Here is a 22,621-nt window from a genome sequence, read left to right as displayed (position 1 = left end):
CAGTTCCTTTATATTTTATAATGGTCATACTTTGTAATGACAAAGAAAAATTGCTTCCAAACTTTGGAGCTTGGCATTCTTTATTTCTTTAGAGGTGCCATAAGTCAAACATCGTGTTAGTTGTCACAGTTTTTATGTGATTTGTCACTTGAAAGAATGAGCAAGTACTGTCAAGTACGTATTTTCAAGTGTGACTTATATGGTTTTTGAAGGCATCTTTCACTGCATAAATTGTCTGTTTTCTGATTTGCTCTTGCTGCCAATTAAACACTCATTTGTTGTATTTCAGAACCCGTCTTGAAGAATTAAGAATGTTTTTGGAGAATGAGACCTGGGAACTTTGCCCTGTTAAATCAAGCTTTCACATTTTACAGCTTCATGTACGTTCTTTGAATAACACATAACGAAAGTGTTGATACTGCAGAATCATTGCAAGAGTGAGAAGTAACGTATCTCTGAACTGCTGTGAAAATGCTAAGTGACTGTTGAAAAAACAGAAATTTCATTTCAGGATTTTGGAAACTATAGAATCCAAAGCTTTTAAGACAGTGACATTTTTGTTTTAGGCATGTAGCGGATTACACAACATGCTCCAATTCTAAGCATAATATTAGTCTTTGTTATTTGTTGTGTTTAAATATGTTGTTTATTTGTCAATCTTCCATTTCAGAATCATTATTGTGAGAAAATGATGCTGAAAAAGAGTGCATAAAAATAGTTACACTCGTCAGTGCTCGCTAGTTTGGACCTGCTTAGGGAAAAGTAGGTCATACTGCCTGATTTGAAGAAAAATAATTTTTCTGTGAGGAGGTATCACCAAAAGCATGTAAAGGCTGTCCTCACCTGCTGTACTTAAAGGGGTTTTGTGTAGTTTAGCATATGTTGGATGAATTTTGCCTATTTTGCCAAACAAATTGAGTTCTCTGTAATTGAAGCTATTATTAAATTGCAAAAGAGATGCAGCTGAGGAAAAGGTAATCATTAGAAACCTGTTGTGAAATGGCTTTGGAGATTATAAAAAATTTGAAAAGAACTTGTTTTTAAAAATAAAGTATTAAAAAAAAAATCTACAATAGTAAATTGGTAGGTAATGTGTGTAAAACAAAGCAAACAAAACCAAAACTGTATTTTTGGGTAAAATTGTAGGTCGTTTTTATTATAAAAGAAAAAGAACACTTACTCATTTTCCAAAATCAGGTGAAAATACTTTCTGAATGCAGGAGATGTATCACATGTCATAACCACTAACTCTTAAAATTAGAAATATGAGCGCTATAAGATTGCCACTATCAATGTTAACTTGAGCCAGTATAAAAAGTATGTTGTTATGCTCTCTTTTTTCATTAACCTGTAGTCATAATAATATTGAAACCGTCCTGCTGCAAATTAAAATTGTACTTTCTTTCTGTTAATAGGAATTTAAATTCATGGTGCAGTCACGTTCCCCATCTGTGTCACCTAGTAAGCAGCCTGCTTCAGCAATTTCAACGGCAGTAACTTTATTTGAGCAGTATTGTAATGGAGGAAACCCATTTGAAATTCAGGCTGACAGCAAAGATGATGAAACAGAAGATGTGTTAGCTTCCAATGGGGTACGGAGCATTTCATGAAAATAATCAAATCTAGCTCTCATTAAATGGCTGTTTATTTCATATTTCAGTGGTGGAAAAATATCTTAGTGCATGAATTAGTAAACTACAGTACTGTTTAAGTTCTCAAAGCACTTTACTCCTATTAGGTAAGTTACTTTGTTTTTTAACAGTGCCAGAAAACTGGGTAAACCTATTTAAAGAGTGGGTCATTTTGGAGTGGGTCAGTATTTTTCCATTGAAGTCAAACGTTCTGAAAAGCTATTAAGATGCATTCCACTTCAAATTTGTATTTTTCCAGTTATTATTATTATCACTTTTTTTATTTTTATTTTTTATTTTTACAAAGCAATTAGATAGAATGATTTAGCTTACCTCATGGAAGTAGTGTTTTAGAAGGACTGGCTTTCTGGCTTTGTAGGAAAGAATCATTACGAGTTGCTCCTTCTGTTCTATTTGTTTATGCATGCATATTTTCCAAGGGTTACCTGATGTCTGTTAGAAGTTCATGTTTTAGTGTCATTTAAATGCTCAGGACGCTCACTTTACTTTGTGATCTACTGCTGTGAACTTGGACAGTAACTTCTTTTTGTGATAAGGCTGTGTGGAGCTTAGTTTATTCACCTTGCCATTCTAATGGCTGCCTGGCATATATCTTGACCTTTTGTGTTTTCTCTGTGGGATTTGATGTGTATCTCCCATGCCTGGGCATGATGCTGTTGCCTCTTTCCTGTTGTGTCACCTGCAAACAATGTGCCGTTGATTGGCACGAAATACTGTTGCTTTATGCTTAAAGGAATGTGATAGAGAAACAGTTACCTGGTGATAGTTGTTCTCCTGTTGAGTTTCCAAAAATGTGAATAACTTGGGTTCTGAGGTTGGTTAAGCTCTCCAGAGCAACGACAACAAAATAATTGGTGGTTGGAAATTCTAGGACCTCCGATTCCCTGCAATTCACTGCTAGCAAATGAGTGTGAATGTTGTGTCCAGACAGTTTCTGTAGTTAGTGCATTGTCTTGTCAGTAGGATACTGCAGTTCTAGAAGGCTGGGATCATCTTCATTTCTTAACTTGCAGATATATTAATGCAGGGACAAACCTGGGGTAGTTCAGTGCTGGGGGGACGCACCCTGCCCTGTCAGAGCTGGCTGCCTCAATGGCTCAGCACAGCAGGCTGTGCTTGTGATGAGTCAAGCTAGAGGGAGTCATCAGCCCAGGAATAAGCAGTAGGCTAATGTGTCACAAGCACAGAAGAGGGTCTGTTCTGTGGTTTCCCTGCCTTGAATTTCATCCATGTCTCATTTAGTAGGCTTGAGCACTACTGGGGACTTTAAATGTTGGATGCAGCAGCCTCATTTTTGAAGCTGTGTGCCAATTTAGTATTCTTTGCTTGTGAAACATTAATATATTTTAAATTGATAAAATCTGAATTTGTGTCTGGTGAAGAACTGTAATGAATTTTGGCTCTCCTTAAACACCAGAGGGACAGAACGTTCTGCGTGGAAAAAGTAAAATACCGATTACATGATTTATTATTTATTTTTCTTGTGAAATCTAGCTCATATTTATAGTCATTCATACAATAGCTTTGCTAACCTGAGTGTGATGTTAATGGGAGAACTCTGGAGTAGCTTATAGGGATAACATATTTTTTGGAGTAAAATTTAAAATGATATTCATCTTGCCTAATATAATTGGTTAGGGACAATGATGCTTCTGATTTTTCTTCATTTCCTGTTGAAGTCTTTTGTGGTGAATGTATCCTTTATTTGAGATGTTTTTAGCAACTCAGCATATAAGTGGTCTTGTTCCTTCAGGTAACTTGAGTTTCAGGCATTGGGAAAGGATAACTAACGGCTTTTAATACAGAGGAATGTTAAGTACGACTGAAGAACTATGCCGAGAGTACAGAAGACAGTGTTTAATGGTAGTAAGAAGACACTTACACGATTTCGATCACTGTATTTTACCTCACAATCACTGAAGGATGAAATCCTTACTAAAATCTTCGTAAAGGAAGTATTTTTCACATTTAGGTAGTCAGCTGAGGTGCAGAGCTGGTATTAGAACCAAGGCTTCTGGTCATCCTGCTAGCGTACTCTTCTTGTGACTGTCTTCTGTTTCTCTTTCACAAGCAGTTAAACTAGAAATTATTTCAGGTGGAGACTGCAGAATTTTGTTTCCAGAAAATGCAGATAGGTTTCTAGATATCTAGAGAAATGGCACAAAAAGGGTGTAAACAACTGACCTACTTATCAGTGACCTGCAGGCTGTTAAGAATTGTCAGTGTCTCATTTGAGATATTTTATATCTTTTTCTCATCAAATTATTTCAATTCTGGACAACTGAAGGGGCCTTTGGGTCCAGTCACCTCTGCTTTTTGTTTTTGTTTTGTTTTGTTTTTTTTTTTCCCATCTTAAGCTTCAGTGAGACGTTTTATGTCCATTTTCTGCAGCTCCCTAAATATTTTTCTTGTGATACAGATAACTTAGTTTTATAACACTCTTCAGTTTCAGTTACTCTTATTGCCATCTTATGTGTTAGCTTGAACTGACTACCTAAACACTTGATAATTGCAATGATTATTGCTAGCAGCCACAATAAATTATTTAGCACTTTGAGATGTTACTGCAGACTTTATATTAAAAATATGCTCTAGAAGGTCTCTAATTTGTGATTGTGAGTTACTTATCTGCATTTTAAATCATGCAGTGTTTTTACCTTGTAAATAATTTTTCCAACTTATTAATAGGTTTAGACGAGGAGACTTAGCAAAGCATTTTCCGTGCTTAAAGAATCAGTTTTTCAAAATGTTCTTACTCAATTAAGAGAGTTAACAATTTATAGTCAGCATCTAATTTCACTATCACTGGATTTTAATTGAGTTGGAGCACATTATTTATTAATGCATTGTAAGTGATTGTAATTCTCCAGGTTAATGTTTCAGCCAATTTATTTAAAATATGACTTTGTCAAGCCTGAAGTCAGTGCCTTTAATTATAGCTTTCATTTATCTACAGTGTTAATGGGGCAGTTATTTAGTGTATGAATAATACGGATCAGTCTGCTTCTCATACTACATGTTTTTTGTGTCTCAACTATTTTTGCTTTGAATTTGTTTGTCCTGTGGGCTTTCCACTTTTTTAATATACTACTTCCATTGTGCTATGCTTTAAAAACGTTTGTACCTTGGGGCTGCGGCAAAATTGTCAACCATGACTGAAAAATATTTTTTCTAGAGTATTTTAGATGATTGAACAGCTGACGTTCCCTTAATGTACCTTTATCAGTTTTCCCTTCTGGAAAGTACCATTTCTTAAAGATCCCAGAATCAGATTGTCTTTGTCATGTGGGTCTTTTTTTTTTTTTTAACTCCCTGGGCAAAATGGCTTTAGAGCAATGCCCACATTAAGGAAAAGCTGAAAGAAAAAGTATTGTCTGTCTTCAACCAAAAATGCATTTGTGGAGCCTGGTGTGTAGGCTTAATGCTATGTAGGAGTTCGGGAAAATGGGTTGCATTTGTAGAGTATCAAGTGTTTGTTTTCCTTCAGTGTTTTGTGGGTTAAGAAATTAACCTCGTGGAAAACTTTGCCTTGTTATTTATGAAGTGTTTAAAGCACCTCTACTACAGAGCAACCAAGAATCCTTGAAAAATAAGATGGACATTTACATATTACTCTGAGTGGAATAAAAGATTGCAAATGTCAGGTGTTTTTACCAAAAATAATCCCAACTGTATAATACACTTTAATGTGTATTTGTGGTTTCATAACTATAAAAAACATTTATTGTATGTTTCAATTTCTGAATAGTGTTTGTAACTTGTAATCAAACACTAAAAGTATATGTCTACTGTGGAAACCCTATGCTGTGTTATGTGTGCTGTAGCTTGCATTGCTTGTTCTTTCACTCATCAATTGTTAGGTTCAAACCTTCTATACTTATATTGAACAAAAGTTTCTTATAAGCTTGGAAATACAGTGGAACAATTGAACAGAAGAAAACAATTTCAAAAAATCAAATGTGTCTGAGTTTTTAGAGGCAGCAGTTATGCCTGTAAATACTTAAGCTTATTTTTCAGATGCTGCAATTTAATGTTGGTCTTCTGTGAGAGGGGTCAAACATTAGAACAGGCTTCCTGGTGAGGTGGTTGATGCTCCAGGCTTGTCAGTACTCAAGAGGCATTTGGTGTGCCTCCGGTGGCGCAGCGGTAGAATTCCCGTTTGCAACACCAGGGGGCCCGGGTTCGAATCCCCCCCTGTGGAGCAGGGGGTAGAAGTGCCGCTCTGCTACACAGAGGGCTCGAATCCCGGGAGTTGGACTCGATGATCTCTAAGGTCCCTTCCAACTCGCACAATACTATGATACTATGATGATACTATGATAATGCCCTCAATACATGCTGTAATTTTGGTTAGCCCCAATGTTGTCAGGCAGTTGGACTCAATGATCTTTGAAGGTCCCTTCCAACAGGATTAGTCTTGTCCTGTTCTTACTTCTCTCTCTTCCTCTCTCTCTTCCTCTCTCTCCTTCCCTTTCTCTTATCTCTCAAGACAGGTAAACATGGGTAATTTAGTTATATATTCACATTTCTCATAAGGTTCTTCTGGTCTGTGCTGTAGGGTCTGTGTAAAATGATGTGCGTGAGGCTTAAAACAACCACTAATCAAGTTCTATAAGAAAGGGAGGACAAACCCTTCTACTCTGTCCCTCACCATTTTGTTCCACTAATACAGCCGAGTTACATCACTGCAGCGTTACTTAGAGTACTGTACTGTATTGCAGGGTGGTTTTGTTTGTTTATTTTGTGTACAAGATAAGACCTTTTAAGTGGGGCTGTAGAAGCCTGTTCCTGGCTTATTCTGCAGTTTTTGCTTGCTTCATGTACACTGTGATCATTATGTGTAGAGAAAAGTGCTCCTACATACAAAGTTACTGTTCTTTCTGTTGGTGTAGATAGAAGAGCATACAGGTGAAGGAAGTAGGTACAGAAAAAAAAAAAAAAACAGTGAGGAAAATAACATCGTTACTGTAGAGTAGCCACGACAAATGCTTGCATTTATGTCTGCTTGTTTGTTTACAGTATGAATCTGATGAACAAGAAAAAAGTGCCTATCAAGAGTATGATAGTGACAGTGATGTTCCTGAAGAGTTGAAAAGAGACTATGTAGATGAGCAGACAGGAGATGCCCCCATGAAGAGGTAAGTATGCTCAGTCTTATTTACGTGTTTAATTTCAGTACTGTAGTTTATTCTTGATTCAATCTCTACAACAATGGAATGATAATCAAATAATCTTTGTGATACCTGCACAGTGAGAAAGGCTCAGCAGTTAGTTCTGCAGGATGAGGAAGAACTTTAAACTGTTCATTGTTATTGCAAAATAAACTCTGGGGAGCAAGATTTTGAAGGAAGATAAAGGCTCTCCATAGCGAGTCATAGAAAACTCATTAGCAAGCACTAGACATTCTTCTACAACTACCATTACGTATATGTGTAATTTTTGTTGTATCAATGGGAATTTTTTGCAAACAAATGACTTGAGACTTGTGCTTTTGCTTTTACAAAACAGTAATATTTTAGAAATTTCAGACAAACAAGCCAGAAAACAAAACAAAAGCACTGTACCGAGTAGATGTCTATTCAGCCTTTACGAAGCAAGCTCACCTTATTTGTATGGAAAGGGCTTCAGGAGTACCAGAAGGGCACCGCTTGGGTCAAAAGAGGGGAATTTTTTTTTTTTTTTTTTAAATTACAATAAGATATTATTGTGGTTTTATCAGACATCAGAATCTACTTCATTTCAATGAAACTCTAGAGATATTGATAAAGATTAATTTGTGGGGAAAAAAATGTAGTCAGTGGTCATAGCTGTGTACTGTGAAATTGGAACATTAAGAACTTCTGGAAGAATATTATTTTGAGTTTTTTCTTTATTTCCTTTTTAGTGTTTCTCGAGAAACTCTGAAGAGCAGAAAGAAATCAGATTATAGCCTCAATAAAGGGAATGCACCTATCCTGACAAACACTACACTCAATGTAGTAAGGCTTGTTGGTACGTGGAACAATTGCTGGAATGTGCGTTTTTTATTTTAATACAAACCTGTGAATTCTAGCAAATATGTTCAGTGAATTTTAAAACACTTTAAAATCACCAACTAATTCAACTTTTTGAATGTGTGTTAATTTGGATGAGGTCTCAGTGGATTGTGTCATGGTGTATTGCAGTTTCCTGCTCTTGAGTGGCATTGCCTCCCTTTGGATTTCTTGCAGCTTCCTTGTACTGGCAGATCAGTCACTCTGTAATGTGCTTATACAGCCAGCAGGTCCTTCACTTTACCAGTTTTTTCCAAAGGATGAGCCTTTAGTTTATTGCAGAAAGATGTTTTTAATTAATTGATCCTCAAATGCGTGGCTTTACATTTTGTACTACTGAATTTCATCGGATTCTTATTACAGCAGTCATCAAGGTCCTCTGGTTCCTTCTGTATATTATGCCAATCCCTTTCTGTTTTGATGGTACCTCCTTATTTTTTTCCATTATCATACTCTTATTTTTGTGCCAGAGTCATTCATGAGGATTTGAAAGAAGAGTTGTTGGAAACTCCACTAGTAGCTTTTCCAGATCTCTTTTCATCACACTCTGTTCTGCCTTCTCTTTTACTGAACAGTAGATTAAATCCCAGATGGGTGAAATGTACTGTGTTCTTTGTCTAGAAAATCAAGTAACATTTGTATCAAGAATATTTGTCTTAATCTGATATAGTTCACATCTGGTAGATCCATGAGTTATTTTATGAATTTTGCTACCCTAAAAAACATAAAGTTAAGTATGATGTTGCTCTCCTGATTTAGCTGAGCATTTTATGTCTGCTAGTATGAGATCTAGCTTTGATCCAGTCCCCTGGATTCTCCTGTGGCAGAAAGGGATGCCATGGAGTGCGTCTGTCTTTTAGCAGTGGTCTCTGCTAAAGGTTTCTGTTCATCTTGTCCTGTCTCTGGATTTTGGCTAGGAAAATGCCATGGCACATGACATTGTTCAGTTTCAAGTGGTGTAACCAGTGGGTATTTAGGATTCTTTCATTATCAGCTGAGTACAATAGATAGCTTCAAAAGGTGTTATCTGTCCTGGATGTCTTTCCTTGCATGTCGTAGTATCGATATCTTAGCACTTGTTTTCTGGAGCTGCTTCCCTTCTGCACAGGAGAGCTGAGCAACCAACATGGGCTGAGGGGCTTTTTTTTAGATAAGTTTGACAAAGTGAATTTCGTGTGCAATACCAGTGATATAATGCCTTAAAAATTAAGCAGAGACCTAGTGAAGTACAGTATAGGTATGTCCTATTCAACAGAAAGCCTGTACTTTATTCAAGTTTTGGCCCTTAAAAACAAGGCTGCAATTTTAGAGATATTTGTTTTGGTGGCAGTAAATGCAAGTAGCTTTTGTCCCTGCTACATGTCAATGACATGTCTCCCTCCCATTTATTTGCATCACTGGCTTTTAGTATATCTATCTAGATCAGCTTCTCTCTCTTAGTTACAAATAAATCATTAGGGAAAGCAGGTTAATATAGGAAATTTGGAGTGAGGTTAAGATGGGATTTTAAATTGCTCATTCAAATAGAAGAAATTGTTGCCTGACTTTTTTGTTATGCAAGCAGTAGTACTTGCTGAAAGAGTATGATGCTGCTCATAATAATGTTAAGCTATTTCTGGGGGCTATATGCATTGTAAGGAGGCTAGATGAATAAAAGTGTGAGTTACTGGATATTAAATAAAAATAATGTAAATGAATCATAGAATCATAGAATGAGTTACTATGTATAGCTGAAGCGGGAGGTCATATAATTGTTGAATTTGAATTTCAAGTTTTCGGTTCAGTTTATTTGTTTTTACATTAAGTTAATAAATGAGGTAGTTATTTTTCAGATTGTTTCTAGTATAAAGCAACAATTAGATTAATTCATAGGGTTATTTTTTTCCTATCAAATACTTGCCTGTTGACGTAGAACTTGAAGGAAGAATGAATTCATGCTAAATTGTTTTGGAATAGAGACTTAGGGTCTGTACGTCAACAAGAACATTTGCCATTCTGAATACTGATTTTTTTTTTTTCTTTTTTTATTAATGTCATCCATATTTAAGAAATGGGTTGGGTTTGTCTGATGCCTTCTTTTTGCCTCATTTTTACTTCCTCTGTGGATAGTTTTTCATGAAGTAACTTCTAGATTTGGCTTGCATTAGAGCTCGTTATCTTTGGGGAAAATAATAGTAGTGGTGACAGATCTCACAGCTGAAAACTTTTTGCTGAAGAAGCAAACGGTCATGTAGCATATGAATTCATGAGCCTTCAAAATAAGAAAAAACAGTGAAAAAATAAACCAACACTAGAACAAAAAACCCCCCAGTCATGCAGACTTTCAGAAGGATATAAATGCAACGTGCTTTTGTGGTTTCCTTCAAAGTGGCATTTTAGCCTCTAATGTATGTCATAGCAAGCTGCATATTTGAAATTCAGAGACTCAAGAAATTATTTTATAATGACCACAGCTGTACCAAAACTGTCATAAATATGTGGAGGCACTCACTGTATTTTATTTACCTTTTTGGTTTTAATGATCAGATTAATGTAGATCAGTCCAATAGAAAAAACTGATTTCTCAAAGGATGAAAGAATTGCAGGAAATACTGAACACTTCCAGAAAAACTCCAAGCATACAACAAGCTAACATACAACAACAACAAAAACCCAAACCCTGGCAAATGTTCAGGAGTTTTGGCCATTATGAATTGTTTATAGAAATCATAGCTACTTTGACTTACATAAACTCAAAGTGGTATTTACAAAGTATTTCTGGAAATTGCTGGTGTGGTGTGTGCTTGGGCTATCAGTGCTGTTTGGGAATGTTCTTTTCACCCAAACTATGAACTTTACTGCAACTAGGTAACAATGTATAGAAGTTAAAATTTGGCATCCTCTTAGAGAAACAAGGAGGAAATGTTCTTGGAACACTTTTGTGTAAAGATGCTGAGTGATGTAGTAATAGAGAAATGTTCTTGGCTACAGAAGATTTTTTATAGGGACAGTGCTTGGGCAGTGCATAGCCCTTTAGAAAAGCGTAGGACACTGCCCAAGAGACTACCTTGAATGTTTATGCCAGCCACGCAGATATTTGGAAATCTAACTGTCCAGAATGTGACACATCACCCATTATTGTGCATAGATTGCAGGCAAGTTTGAAAACTGTATTTAGCTCAAAGTGGAAAAAATCAGCCCATAGCAGTAAAAGATATTCAGACACACAGGAAGATGGCAGCTGCTTTGATAGGGTATCATCCTTTCCAAACATCCATAAATTTCTACGTAGACTGTGCTGAAATTAACTGCATTTGTTGTTCCCTTTTGGAAAACAAATGGAACATCTCAGGTCTGCTTTTCAGTGTGTTCATTACGCTGTAGGTCAAAATACTGATAACTAAGCATGGAATTAACACCTGGGTTAACCTGCCAAATTAGGTACTTAAACTCTTGTCAAATGTCCAAACATAATGAAATGTGTTCGTGAGTGTGTTGGCAAACTGGCGCCCATTCTGTAATATTCAAGTAGGTTGTTTTAAGCTAGATAGAGATGTGGAAAGCAGCAACATCTGGTTTTGCTTGCTTCTTATCATAGTGCTGTATCATCCCACCATAGTTGTGTCATATATTTGCCAAATTAATGTGGTCTTTTATGATCACAAGTAATTGTTTAAAAAATTGAGTTACTATCCCTGATACTAACAGCTAAATCTGCTACTTGATTTCCCTATGTAAAACAACATTTTCTCTCCTGATTACTAAGTTACTTTGCTGTGCATAGTGTTAACTTTAAAAACATTGCTGACTGCAGGAGAAGTAAATTATTTTGGCACCCTCAGGCAGTATTTTATCAACCTGCCACATCAAAACATGTCTGCAATATGGTATTTTGTTAACTGATCTGCTATATCCGACATGCTGGATGAACTGCATTTATGTCTTCATTCAAAAGTTGCTGTCTGTAATAACCCAAAGTTTATTATATATTTAGTATCCATATTAAAATACATATACGCTGTTGAGATGTGCATGGGACAAGTAGTATATCATTTCTGAACTAGCCAGCAATAAGTCTGAGGTCTTTCAAAAATCAGTTTTTCCTTAAATACACTTTTTTTACAACCCCGTGGAAAAACAGCTTTGCCCTATGCTAGAAGACAAAACACCTACAGAATTAAACCTGGAGGGAAAAAATCACTTTCTGAGTCTAAATAGTATGATCAGTTTGACTCAAATAATGTATAAATGAAGGTCCTGATATTCTTTTTTTTTTTTTTTTTTTCCGAAGTCACATGTACAACAGCAGAGAGCAGGATGGAAGAGAAGCGATTATTCTTTTCCCTGGGTGTCTCTATTTTGGGACATTCAGTAATACATGCTAAAGTAGAAAATTAATCCAGTGAAATGAAGTAAACAAATAGTGGTTTAGTTTTTCTTCAAGTCCTGCTTGGATTTGCCTGACAAAATTTCCATTCTTTTTTGATTTGCTTTTGCCAGCAGTTGTATTCTGTCAAACTACCCCTTTAGAAACATTTCCAATGTACAGCTGAAAATGATTTGGTTTTCTTGCCTTGTCTTTTACTGACCTGATCTGATTCCTCCTCACTACAGAAGTTCTCAGTGCTCTTTTGTACAACACAGTCCAAAGTTGTAGAGGTAGATTTTTTTGCTTGTTTATTTGCCTTTCTTTCTTTGAATGTGTGTCTTTTTGGTGGTTTTTTGAATGGGAGGGATCCTCTTAGGAGCAGTGCAGCCTGGAGCTTATATGTTCTTCATCTTCAGTGCTGGTAGAGCAGTCATTTAGCAGATTCTTGAATCGCCTGCAGTGGAAATCTCTCTCCTTGATTGGAGAAAAAATGTTTAGGTTGTCCTTTATGGTGTTTCCTTTACTTTTTACAAAAGATAAAAAGGAAGGTGAGCAGGAAATGATAACATGCAGATTTGAAACACATTCCTAAACTCCTGACCTTGGGTATATCATTTTTATACTGTACTTTCCTATTGCTTGTAAGATGTCCATGTGTGCATATGTAAACGCTCACTAGTGCATAACACCTTGAGTGGCTCTGTGATTCATTTGCTACAGAGTACTAACAGGGATTATTAATTTTTGGCTAAATTAATCTAAATGTTGTGGAGGAATCAGAATGTCTTACGTTTTGAACTTGATACCAAAAGGCCAAAAAAATTGTTCAAGATGTTTTGATACAGACTAACATCCACTTTTGGAGAAGCCCTGTGTCATTTTAAGTGTCTTAGTCATCATATTTATGCTTAAACCTCCTTATCTCTACAACATTGCTAAGTCGCACTTCATCAATATTCATAGCTAATTAATAAGGTTTATAAAAGCATTTTTGAGTCCGTGAAGCTCACCACTGTCCTTGTTGCACTTGTGCTGAAGAATCTGATCTTCTGTCTTCATTTTCAAGGGAAGTATATGCAGATGATGAACATTCTCAAGCCAATTGCATTTGATGTCATCCACTTCATGTCCCAGCTCTTCGACTACTATCTGTATGCAGTCTATACGTTTTTTGGCCGAAATGACACGGTAGGTAGAAAAGTTATTTATTTTGGAGTATCAGAGTATACACAGAATGAGAACATTGAGGAGCATTCTTTGCTTAAAACTGTACCAAATATATGATTCCCCAGAAAATTAGTGTTATCAGAATGGATCTGAATGCAGGAGTAAGTGAAGGCTGATTATCTAATTATCTAAATGTCTATCTGATTATCTAATGCAGTGAGGAGAATAAGCATAGGGAGCATCATTGTCCTTGAGACACAAAAGCAATTTGAATAGGTACTCAGTATTCAAATATTTTGAATGGAAAGGAAAGACAAGTACCTGGAAGTAGTGGCAGAAAGTGGGGAATAAAGGAGCAGTCTACAGTGGCTTGGAGCCCAGAGAGGATTAGGTGACTTGGTTTTTCTGTATTTATTTCTCAGACATAGACATGAATAGCTGAAGAGGAGAAGGGTGCCCTGAAGGTTGAGTAGTAACTCAGATTTAAGAGGTTTGAAATAGTTCTTCTGATCTATTACTGCTCTGTCAAGATAATTGGATTAATAAAAATATTTTTGGACTTTGAGTGTTCTTATAGTTGAAATAAATGCTTGTTGGCAATATCTGTACATAACGTGGATCAACTTTCAACAGAATTGTCTTAAAGCATTTAAAAGTTGCATGTAAAAACAATTTTATCCTCTTTTGGCCCCTGGATTATTTCACAGCATTAATGTAATGGGGTTCCAAACTCATCATCATCTTTTGGCAAATCACAGTGGATTTTCAGACTGTCAGCATATGGTTCTAAAATGTTGTGAGCTGTTTGGCAGGACAAATGCATTTGCGATTTGTTTGTGTTTAGAAGATGGGTGAGGTCTTTTTGTTGGTGAGTTTTGTTTTGTTTTCTGTTAATCTAATTGATTTTCATTGGCTTAATCAGCTACTTTACTATTCACTTTGTGTTACATTTGGGATTTTTGCACCTCCTGTTTTGTGTTTTTAAAGCCTATGCCGAGTTCCTCACTTTCTACTTCTAACAGAGAACAGCCCAGTGCTAGGCAGGTAAATGTTATAGCAGATGAGTGGTAAAATTGTACTGCTTCCCTAGTGTGACTAATTTTTGTTTGACAGATGGTTTTCCATGGGAAACATAGCCCTTACCAAGGGTCTATGAATGAGATAAGCCCTCTTATCATGTTCCTTGAATGTTCTCACTTCTCCCTGTGTTTTAAACCTTTAAAAAAACAGAGATGGTTGATGGTATGTGATTTAGACCGAGACCACTCTCAGTGTTCCTGCTGTAATTTTTTACATAATATATCTATATATAGAATGGGATTCTTGGAAATATGCTGGTACTATAACATCTACCAGTTTGCATATACAAATATCAAAAGTCTAAAGTAAAGAACTTAAACCATGTAGCAAAACAATTATACTGATGAGTGGTGCATTCTGTTTGAAACTGTGAGGTTTTGGCCTTGGGGAAAAAAAGTGCAGTACAACAATTGTTCTTTGGTTTCGTTGTACTTTGTTTTGTTCTCCTTATAGATATGAGTGCACTGCTTTGCATTGTGCCTCATGAATCTGAAGCTCGAGTTGTTATGTATTATGGAAATTTAAATGTGTTCTTTCATTCCTTGTTATTCTGAAACGCTTTGAGTGTGAAATGTCCACTTTAAAAAAGGAAGAAGCAAATGTATTATTAAGAAATATTTTATTAAAATAATAGTAAAAATAAAACTAAAAAAAATTGATTGCTGTCAAAAGTTGGTAACTGAAAGGCAAGAAGAGGAAGGGTTAGTGGCAGATTGTGGTGTGTATTTTGATGGTGCAGAAGAGAATTGCTTAAAATGAAATATAATGGCTGAAACTTGCAAATATATTTTTTATAGATTTTTTTTTTTTTTTTTTCCCTTGTGGGAGTAAGGAAGAAAGGCAGATTTTCTTTTTCAACCTGTAAGGTGGAATGATACAAAGATGGTAACAGATATTCAAAAGGTTATTTATAAGGAAAGACTCACCAATGTGAATGTCTTTGCTGGGAAATGCTGAGGCAGTCTCCAAGAGAGATGCTGCCTTAGTGGTGGTCAGCCCTTAAATGAGGTCCAGAGGAGGTGGTGTCAAGCTCCATCCCTTCCAGGAGCACAGCTACATTACTCTCACCTGTGCTCCCACAGCTGACCCAATACTTGCTTCAGCTGATTAATCAGAGGTTCAGGCTGTGATTACCAGATTCCCATACACAGCCATATACCTGCAGAACTGAAGGCAATAGGGACCTTGATGATTCCCTTTTGTATGTAAAATGAGGGATGGGGCTCTACTTCCTTCTCTGATTCAGTGCATTGAAAGGGAGTCTCATGCAGTAGACATCATTGCTCTAAATGTTGTTCAGTAAATTGCTTTTTTGGTGTGAATCACATACCAGAACTGTATTCAGATACTTCCAGTTTCTTAAACACGTGTTTCTTACTTTTCCCATTTCCCCTGCCTTTGGTGTGTTGGTTTGTTTTTGTTTCTTTGTAACTGGAAGCAGAAGATAAGTAGCTGTATTAATTAAGCGTCAGATCAGCTCCTCAGCTGGTATAATTCATTGCATCGATCAGGAAATGAATTAACATTTATCCCAGCTGACCAGCTTCCCTGTAATGCTACTGAGCCATGAACATGAAGATGGCATGCTTATTAGGTAAATCTTTGTAGACATTAAGTAATAACAACTGTTTCATAAAGATCAATGGCTATAATTATACAATTGCAAGTTAGATATTCAGTAAGGGATTACAACAAACTTTATATTCAATACTAATTGGTCTGGGTATGGTATTTATGCAAGTCTCACTGGGGGCACTGTGGTGTGTCTTTTGGGGCTAGTTTCCCAAATGAGGTCATCTTGGGTCATGTCCCCTTATACAGTGTTACAACAATAAAGGATGCAGAATGCTGATTGACAGAAATGGTAAGCTGTCATCTTCATGACATGTGCTCAGGCCATCCTTCACGTACGTGCAGTGCTGAATGCAGTGACTTGTGTTGATCTTCATTTTGTAGAGTTACAATTATGTATTAAAACTTTATGGTGAGTAAATTATATCCATTGCTTGTATATAGTTTTGTTGTATTACCATAACTCTTAAACTGAGGATTTTTTACTTTCCAAATTTAAATAGAATATATTTCTTCTAGTTTGAATTGACAGGATTGGGCCTCAGCAGTAGCAGATTACGCACCACGCTGAATAGAATCCAGGAAAGCCTCATTGATCTAGTAAGTATCTGTATTTGGTCATGGAAATGGGGGGGCTGTGTCAGCAATTCAGGAATTATATTTCATCATAGCTTACTTTTTGTTTTTTGTTGTTTTTTTGGTTTTTTGGGGGGGGCTGTTTTGTTTTTTTCCTTTCTCCTCATATGTGGTGTCTGTGAAGACAAAGACTTTTTCTTGGTATATAATAATGTAGGTATTGTTACTTTGTGAAATGTACACCAGAATCTAGCTTTTACTACGTGTAACAATACAATTAGGCATTAAAATCTTAAAATGCTTTATGGTTTATGTAATAAAAGCACAGTGATATTCTAGTATTATCATTATTAAATTAAACCTTCTATTAAAAATACACCCAACATAATAGACAACTCATTTTTTTTCAATGAAAGAACAACAGAACAACAAGCCATTGATAGACACATTCAGTGTATAAAATCATTAGTATGTTAATCCCTTTGTTATGTCACTTCTGAATGTTGTGGAATTTTACTTGTCATGTTTTATAAATTATATCACAACAGTCACTTCATGAGTTATTTTCAGGAAGTGAAAAGTAAATATGGTGCTCATGTCATGCAGTTCACATCACATTACAAAGAATGTACAGGAGTCTTCAGGTAGGTTTCGTAGGTTCAACTGAGGAGCAGGATTCATAAAGAAATACTGATGAGAATGCTGCAAAAATGGAACTGTACACTTTTTTTAACCTAAATATAAGACTTGAAACGTTGTGAAGAAATATATTGAATATTGTAAATGGCATATATTGTAATTAATACCACTGATGCTAGAAGAAGGGTTCATTTTTGAAGGCAGAAGTGGGATGCAAATGCTCTGCTTTGACTTTTGCTGGGATTTGTCACTCCACAGAATTGTACTAAGGAGCCTTTTTGAATTCCTTAAACATTTTGAACAGTCAAATTCTAAACTGTTCTTTCAAAGAACCATTTTAAAGGAGTTAGAGTAATTTCTTACAAGGTCAGTAGAGGGAGCATAACATAACTAATAATCCTGGACCTCCATAATGCAGGAAAAGGCTGAAGTCAATTTGATATTCATCTCAAAAGCAATGTGTTCAGAAAAGGCAAGAAGAAAAATAGGAAGATCTTGCAGGCAAATCAGTTAAAGATTTGTCATTATTGGGGAAAGATGTCAAGTTTTGGAATTAATTTTTTAAGCCTACTCTGTAGTCATCGTTCTTGAGAGTGCTTTACATTGTTTTGATTTTGATCGTTCAGTATAACTTTTAAAAATCATTTCTAGGAGTAAATTGAGAAAAATAACTGGATTTCTTCTTCTTTGTCATCTAACAGTGCTGTTACAGATAATGATACTGTCCATTGAGATTAATAGCTGTGTCTGTTAACTTTAAGCAGTTCAATGAAACGTATTAATCTTATGAATTTATGAATCTTATGAACTTATACTGGTCTTATGCTGTCAATGGGAATTTACTTTCTGGGTATTTCTGTTATAATCACTAAGAATTTATGAAAGTCAAAATTAATCCCTATCTTCACTGTGTCATCAAAATGGGTATTTCTCATAGCTTAAAATTGCTTTTTAAAGATATTCTTTGTGTTTATATTGTAAAGCTCAGTCCCATGGCTTGTCAGAAATTTGCTTTATGTTGTTATTTATTTATTTCTGCATTGTCTTTTATTCATGGTAACTTTATTCAGGGCTCTCATTTCTGCTAAATTTTGTATCCTGATAGCAGCATCTTTTGATGTTTTATTTGAAGAAGAAGTTTTTATTCTCATTCTGTGTCTGAGGCTTTGTCAGAACTTAATAGAGATCAAACTAGTTCTCAGTAATCTCTCGGTGAAGGTAGAACTATATCTCAAGACTATTCCGAAGTTTAGACTGGGTCGTTCCTTGTCCATTTTCTGAGGCAGGAGGATGGTATGACTTTCAACACTTTTTTTTTTATATATTCTGAATTTTTTATGTACATTTGAGCTCCTTAGTCAACCCTTTCTGCAACAAGTGTAAGGTAGCTTCAGTACAGATTTCTTCTATGCAACAACTTCAGAAATAATGATTTTAATTCTCCAAAAGTAGCATTATACAGGTAGTTTTATTCATACCAGCAGGATGTATTAAAAGTAAGAGAGAAGAGTGATTCACAGTGTTAAAGTGCAGCTTTCATTTGGCCAAACACATTGAAAGAAGCATGTTTCCAAACAGCTTATGTCTTCTCACTGCCTGATTCCCGGTAGGGAGGCATGAGGAGATCTACACACATTCCATCCTTGTGTTTGTCATTCCTACCAGAGCTGTGTTTTTGCAATAGTAATGATGTTTATTAATCATATCGATTGACAGCAACCAGTAAGCACCCAAGTAGGTGTGTGGCATCGATCATATAGGGATCTGCAGTAATCGATAATTTGGAAGGGAAACTTCTACTTCCAATGCCTTGCTTTATCTGTCTCTAAGCAACTTCTTTATTGCTTAGTCACAGTACTGCCATTGCCTAGACACAGCTTTAAATGAGCAAACCAGCTTGCAATGAAATATTTATGAATATTCTGTTTATCTGCCACAAATACCTCACTTTCGAAAGCCACAGTATCGGCTAAGGCAACTATCTGCATGAAGAGGACATTCATAAACTGAGATTTAGAATAAAATTTCTTAGTTATTGTGCTCTATGGAAGCAGAAAAATAAATCATCGTGGTAAAGTAGATAAACATTGCAATGCAATGTATACAACAGCAGATAGAAAAAATTGCTTGTAAAGAGAAGTATTCTTTCATGTATTTTAGATTCTGTCTTTGCTTTTGGGGTCTTTTCCCATAAAGTATGTATCTTCTAGCGATGACAGTAGGTTGATGGAGCAGAGATGAAAAATTTAGATTTTCAGCTGTACAAATATGCCAAGGAATTGAAGGGAACATTTTTTTTTCCTGCACACCTGACTTTCCAACCCATCTTGCAAAGATATTTTGCAGTTTTTTTCTTTAAATAGATTTATACAACATATGTAATGACAGTGTTTAAGGTGTTGTGTGAAGTGCTTGTCAAGAGAAGAAAATTCTATCTATAAAAAAGAAAGTTTTGACATGACAGGCACTTTGAAAATATGATAGGACGTTGCAGCTGCTCTGCTTCCTCACATTATTCATTCAGATCTCTAAACACATTTTTGTTTGTTTGTTTGTTTGATGGAATTACCCAACTTGACTGGAATAATCTACTGAAAATGAAAATTTTCTGGCTTACTTGTTTGAATAAATTTTCCAGTTCTTGGTGGTTGCTGCGCCCTTCTCTTTGGGCAGTCACTGAGCCATGTCACATCAGCCACTTCAGCCTTTTTGCTGGACACCAAAAGCTTTGGCTGATTTCTAGACCCAGAGGAATGCAGGTCACAGCTGAGCACTTGGGAACCAGCAGCAGCTCTTTAAACTGCCTTTGGATTAAAAAAGAACGTTGCAGTAAAAAAAAGTGTGTGATCAAATCAGCTTGACTTACCTTTTTGGTTAGATAGGAGGTTGAGATTCCCAAGGATGTGGCAGTGGATGCGCTTTCTTGTGGAGTCTCACCTGCTGTGTATTTTTTTAAGCATGTCATTATTCATTTTCTCAGCAGACACTGATTCCCAACACAAAACTTCTTGCATTAACCTAGACAAGGCAGTAAGTTAACTTGACAATTTCTGGTAGTTTTTTTTATGCAAAAAGTCTGCCATTTATTTTGGTACACTAAGCAATAAATGAAATACAAAGATCCTGCAAGTTTCTACTTTTTTTGAAGTCTGATACTGAAATCAGTGAGATTGACTCATCTGAGGTGTGGGAAAACTTTGTTTTGTGATAAGGATGGTGAAGGAGCTATACGCAGAGTAGTTTAGTGCTGCTAGTGGAATTGGAAACTTCATGCACGCCATGAGGCAATGCTGGTGAACTCAGCTCTGGGGCCAAGGCAAAGTGCTTGCATTTTAAGGTTGCTCACGTGGCACTTCGTAATGCTGTAAAGGTATTGCTTGCCCACAGAGGATTATGAATAAACAAAAAACAGAATAGATTCCTGAGAGAGGATATTTCATTTTTAATGGTCTTTCCTTTCAAGGTGTGTTGAATGGTGTTTACTGTGGCAAGCTACACCTTTCTCATGTGATTTATTTTCCCAGTGGCTGGGTCAAGATTGCTTACTTTGTAAACTTTGTGCCCCTAAAGAAGAAAATAACAATCTTTTAACATGAAAAGTAGTAGGAGTATTTAAAAGTATCATTTTAAACTTTACCATATTAAGGCATATTCAAATAGCACTGTTATCTTTGAATGCAATGTGCTTTTACAATCAGTTCTGCCAGTCATTTTCAGCATCAAGTTTCAAGAACTATTAGAATTAAGATTAGAAGTGTGTGTGTGTGTGTGAGTGTGTGAACTGATGTGCTGATTTCTGTACATCTGCTCTAATCAGAAATCTTTTTATATTAAGTGATTACTTTGAAATGAGCAATTTTTTAACAGCTTTTGCCTGCTGTGAGGGCTTATATTTGGTAAATGTTTATTTTATTGTATTTCATGCTCATAATGTTACTGAAACTATCTATATCTGTGTAAACACACAGAGCTAGTGGAGTAACCCTGTAACATAAATTGTGTTTTAGGTAAATGTTTGATGTCACTCTGCCTTTTCTTTGCCATCAGCACACATCCAGTTTAACAGTGTCAGAGAAACGTGATGTTCCTGTAGACTATTTGACTATTAGAATGTTTTCTAATATTCCAGTTTTTGCCATGCCTTTCAAATTCCACTTACTGCTTATGACTAACATCAGGATTTCTTCTGTAAGGTTTAAAAGTATTGCCATTTGCTCATCGCAGAATCAAAACTATAATTGTTCCTACTGTGTGTGTATATGAATTCAAAACATAATTTGAAAGCTAAAGTTCTGTACTAGAAGTATGAGGTAAAGAGAATTTCAGTTTTGAAAGATTATCACTTACTATCATGATCTCTTGAGGCTTGTGATCCAAGAACACATGTGTCTTTTGTGTCTTTTTAGTTAACTATAGTCATTCATATTCATTATCTCCACTACAGTGGCAGATGACCAGATATTCTTGTCATGCTTACCTAGTGTTTAACCTTCTGTTGGTGACTGAGAAATGATTCTGAGTTCATGATGAGACCAGGCCCCCAGAAAATGTCTTTCTTGCAACTTGCATTTCTAACTTTTAATTTAGATAATAAGTTTATGTAGCTTTTGCTTGTAATTTATGTTATTAGCTCATAGTCTCTTCTTCAGATGGAAGGCTTTCACACTGGGTTTTCCACAGGGCTTTTTGAGTGAGTTCTTCTGAACTCTTGAAATGAAAATGCTCTCTTGTTATGGAAGACTTTTTTTAAAGGAACAAGTTTTAAGAGAAGCTTGTTCTTTACACAGATAGATTTGTGTTATCGGGTAAAGAATTTGTGCTTGGGAGTAAACAATCAAATGCTGAAGCGAAGTGTCCAGCTGTGAATCAAACAGCAGTGCACTTCCCCATGTCTGATACCTGCTATTTACTAATACATGCCCAATTGTCCTTAAAAGCTATTTCAGATGAAATTTAATTCAAAGATAGGTATTGCGTAATGGTACCTGCTAAAGTACATGGTGTAGCTCATATTACTGTTAGCCAATGTTAAACAAGGTAAAGTACTCATAACACATATCCCTACTCATAACACCTCTGCATTCTGATATTTTCAGAATATAGCAAAGCAGCTTATATAAACAATTGTTAGTTGCATGTGCCAATCATGTAGCATTAGAAAACTCAATTCTTTTCCTTCTAAAATATGACAGTTAGGCTAAAAATAGCAGAACAGATAAGATCCACTGTAAGGTGACTATGAGGAATACAGGTTAACTCACACTGCTGTACCTGGCACAGTTAATTTGATTATTGTTCAGAAAAGTTTGGTGTTTTGGGTAAAATCTATTTTTTATACTATAAACTGTGTGATTACTGAGGTCTTTTCCTGTTTGGCAAGGAAGCAGAAAAATATATTGTTGTTTGTATCAGGTCCATGTGTACCTTGTAATGATTTTATTAAATCCCTGTTTTGCACAGTTTGCTTACAGGAATGTTAAGTGGGCTGCAGTATGTCTGAGATGCATTCCAGTTCTGCTTTATCAGCAAGACTGCTGCTCTGATGCAGAGAAAAG

At 35.9% G+C, this 22,621-nt stretch overlaps 1 protein-coding gene across 1 annotated transcript in view; it reads left to right on the top strand.

The window, feature by feature from the left end:
- VPS50 (VPS50 subunit of EARP/GARPII complex) overlaps nucleotides 1–22,621 on the top strand; it is a 62,395-nt gene that overhangs the window by 30,458 nt on the left and 9,316 nt on the right. Inside the window, exons 17-22 of the mRNA XM_072329631.1 lie at nucleotides 290–380; nucleotides 1,416–1,592; nucleotides 6,672–6,790; nucleotides 7,537–7,643; nucleotides 13,099–13,220; nucleotides 16,371–16,451. Coding sequence (XP_072185732.1) covers nucleotides 290–380; nucleotides 1,416–1,592; nucleotides 6,672–6,790; nucleotides 7,537–7,643; nucleotides 13,099–13,220; nucleotides 16,371–16,451 — 697 coding nt within the window. The remainder of the gene's footprint in view (nucleotides 1–289; nucleotides 381–1,415; nucleotides 1,593–6,671; nucleotides 6,791–7,536; nucleotides 7,644–13,098; nucleotides 13,221–16,370; nucleotides 16,452–22,621) is intronic.

The sequence above is a fragment of the Excalfactoria chinensis genome, chromosome 2, assembly GCF_039878825.1.
Source record: "Excalfactoria chinensis isolate bCotChi1 chromosome 2, bCotChi1.hap2, whole genome shotgun sequence".
NCBI lineage: Eukaryota > Metazoa > Chordata > Aves > Galliformes > Phasianidae > Excalfactoria > Excalfactoria chinensis.
This window is presented reverse-complemented; position numbering and strand designations above follow the sequence as displayed.